Genomic DNA, 2,963 nt, shown 5'->3' on the forward strand with positions numbered 1-2,963 from the left:
AAATTTTTAAATTTTTAAATCATGAATTCATTTTTTTCAATAGTAAAAAAAGTTACATGAATAATTATATCTTTAATCGTAATAAAAAAAATTTTTTAAGCAAGAAAAAACAACAGATCTTGCTAATCCACTTTGATATTATGCCATAATGCAACATCGTTTTTTTTTTTCGTTTTTGGATTAATATTGAAGTGAGTTAAAAAGTTCTATTGAATCTATTTTTCTTTCAAATGATTTTTTAGTGCACTAAGAATTGGATAAAAGTAGACCAAAGTCTAACAATCAAACGGTCTAAATACCCTATCACATGTTGCACCCTATTCACAAAAACATATTTAAGTATTTAACCATAAACATGTTAGAAACTTGCTAAAAACTTGCTAATTTGATATATGATTAACCTATTATAAAAAAAGTGTAGCACCTAATATGAGTGAAGCACATGTCAAATAGTGAAAAAGTGATATATCGACGTACATGTAGTGATATAGTGCAATAATTGTTCTGTTAAAGTTAACAAACTTTCTTTATTTCACATTTTCTCTTCTACATTGCTTTGGCCTTGATTTACGCTATATAGGTAGCATAATACTGGTCAAGAGTCAAGACCCATGTTATACTGTTAGTAACAATCAAATTTAATTTTGAGAGTAAAAGTGAACTTATTTTGTTTCAATAATATCGTTATCTATAGTTAAATTAAAGCGTGATAATAGGGAACATGATGTGTAAGAGCATCTCTTCTTGAGTTTATCGAGGCATTTCTAATTAATCTTTTGTTAATTTAATTATCATAGGCAATATGTTTATTTAAGTCACCAAAATGTTTCTCTTTTAGATGACAATAATTTATGTTTATATTAGTCGACAGTATTAAACGTAAACGGGACAAAAATTTGGATTGTGTCAATTAAAGGGCATCTGTGACAAGACATACACACAAATTATTCGTCTTTCGGATATCATAATCAAGCTGAAAAGGAACTTCTTTTATTATATTCTTTTATAGAAATAGTAATCTAGGGTAGTAGTGTAGAGTTAATACTCAATTTGATTTTTAAAATTTGAGTTTGAATTCAAATTAACTCTTAAAATTATAATCGACTCAATATGGCCCTAAAATTTATAACAGTAACTCATGTTAGTTTTTGAGTTGATTTTTGTAAATGGCGTATGATTTCTATAAATGGCGTATTGATTTTGCATGTTAACTTAATGAGTTTTGGACTTCTTGCTTAGATTCCATGTATCCAACACCTAATAGATCTTCTAGAAGTTTGATCGGCTCATGAACATCCGTTGTGAAGACGATAATAATAAGTTCAATTTGAAAATAATTTTGCGATTTTGGAAGCAACAATCAAATTTCTGGAGTTTTAATAAATCTTGATCACATGGATCTTGGGTGAGGAATCTAAATCACAAGTTAATATATCAAATTAATACGTCGTCTACGGAGATTATTTCAAGGGTTAATGTGAGTCGTGATTATAAATTTCGGGTTCTAATTTGAGTCCATTGAAATTTTAAGGGTCAAATTGAATCCAACTTCAAATTTTACAAGCCAAATTGAGTATTAAGATAATAGTGTAGCATTGCTTGATTTTGTCATTAAAAAATTTCATGGATTTATTTTTCTTTTGCACATCTTCAAGGTCGTTTTCAAGAACTTTCGTTCCTGAAATTAATTAGATAGTCATTTTTTTTAATTTTTAATTTTAATTTTTTAAAAATTCTAAATTCTTTAAAAAATTATTAAAAAATAATTTTACAATTCCTTACCATTAGAAGAAACTAAACAGGATAATGTGAGCAACATAACAAAATTTGTTGTTAGCACAATTAATAATTTAGCAGATGAACATCGATGTTGTTGCAAATGAAAGATTCACAATTATTTAAAAAGTTTGCATATTGTTCTTAGTCAAAACTAAGTGACAGAAAGCAGATCTGAGTAGTAGGGGTGTCCGTAGAACAAATAATGCAACCCTTTATTGTCAGTGTGTAAACCCTAATTATCCATGGTATAACAGTGTAAAGGATTATGCATAGAATCTTATACTTGCACATTCTATTGTGTAAAATCTTTTAAATTGAGTGGTGAGTAAATCTGTTTATTAGACCCTTTTCAACAATACATTAATAGCATATGGAATTAATTTTTTTAACTGTTTTATACTTAATTTACACATAAATAATTATTCATAGGTTCTCCGTCATAAAATTTAAGTTAATAGAAAATAACATGATTATTTACCTTTTACATCAAATATTTTAGTCATAGAAATTTTGGTATTTGATATTGAATTATAATAAGATGCCTACATGCTTTTACAAATTTAAATTGATAGAAAAATTTAAGTTGTTAGAAGAAGATATTTAAATTGTTTGAAATTTTTTTTTGAAGGTCAATAAATATCAAATTCTATATCTTCAGATTATAAAAATTCTAATCCTGACATAACAAAACCATATTTTTTGAAAACTTAAACCGATAAGAAGAGATAGTATATATTCTAACAATGATTATTATGTATCTGTAATATATATAATCTGAAATAGTAATGTTGTGAAACACAGCTACTAATATTATTTGCAGGTGAACTACATGGTGTACGAGGGTGAAAGCTTGTCCACCATTTTACATCGATTCGATGAATCTGACTTCGCAATTTCGCAGTTCGAGGGTCTAAGAGTTGATGGCTCAGAGGTCATAGACGAAGATTCCCATTTTGCCCCTACTTCTTCCTACTCCAACACCACCGAGGCTACCAGCAATTCCGTAATTTCATGTGAACCCAACAACACTTCGAAGAAGAACAAGGGCAAGGCCACTAGGTTCCTCCCTGGAATTGTTCTCTCTCTTGGCAATCGAAGAAAGGGTGCTCCTCATAGGGCACCTCTCTCCTAAGTCTTCGATCCAATATCATTATTATATATATAATATAATAATAAGCCTTTAT

General features: G+C 28.5%; 1 protein-coding gene across 4 annotated transcripts in view; it reads left to right on the forward strand.

The window, feature by feature from the left end:
* The window catches only part of LOC107637675, a 6,835-nt gene extending 3,878 nt beyond the window's left edge, over window positions 1-2,957 (forward strand). For 3 of the 4 annotated variants that reach the window (XM_021120962.1, XM_021120960.1, XM_016341047.2), the window contains one exon: window positions 2,600-2,957. In XM_021120962.1, the coding sequence (XP_020976621.1) occupies window positions 2,600-2,911 (312 nt within the window). In that variant the 3' untranslated portion in view covers window positions 2,912-2,957. The remainder of the gene's footprint in view (window positions 1-2,599) is intronic. The other variant, XM_021120961.1, reaches the window with a different exon arrangement.

The sequence above is a fragment of the Arachis ipaensis genome, chromosome B04, assembly GCF_000816755.2.
Source record: "Arachis ipaensis cultivar K30076 chromosome B04, Araip1.1, whole genome shotgun sequence".
In the NCBI taxonomy this organism is placed as follows: domain Eukaryota; kingdom Viridiplantae; phylum Streptophyta; class Magnoliopsida; order Fabales; family Fabaceae; genus Arachis; species Arachis ipaensis.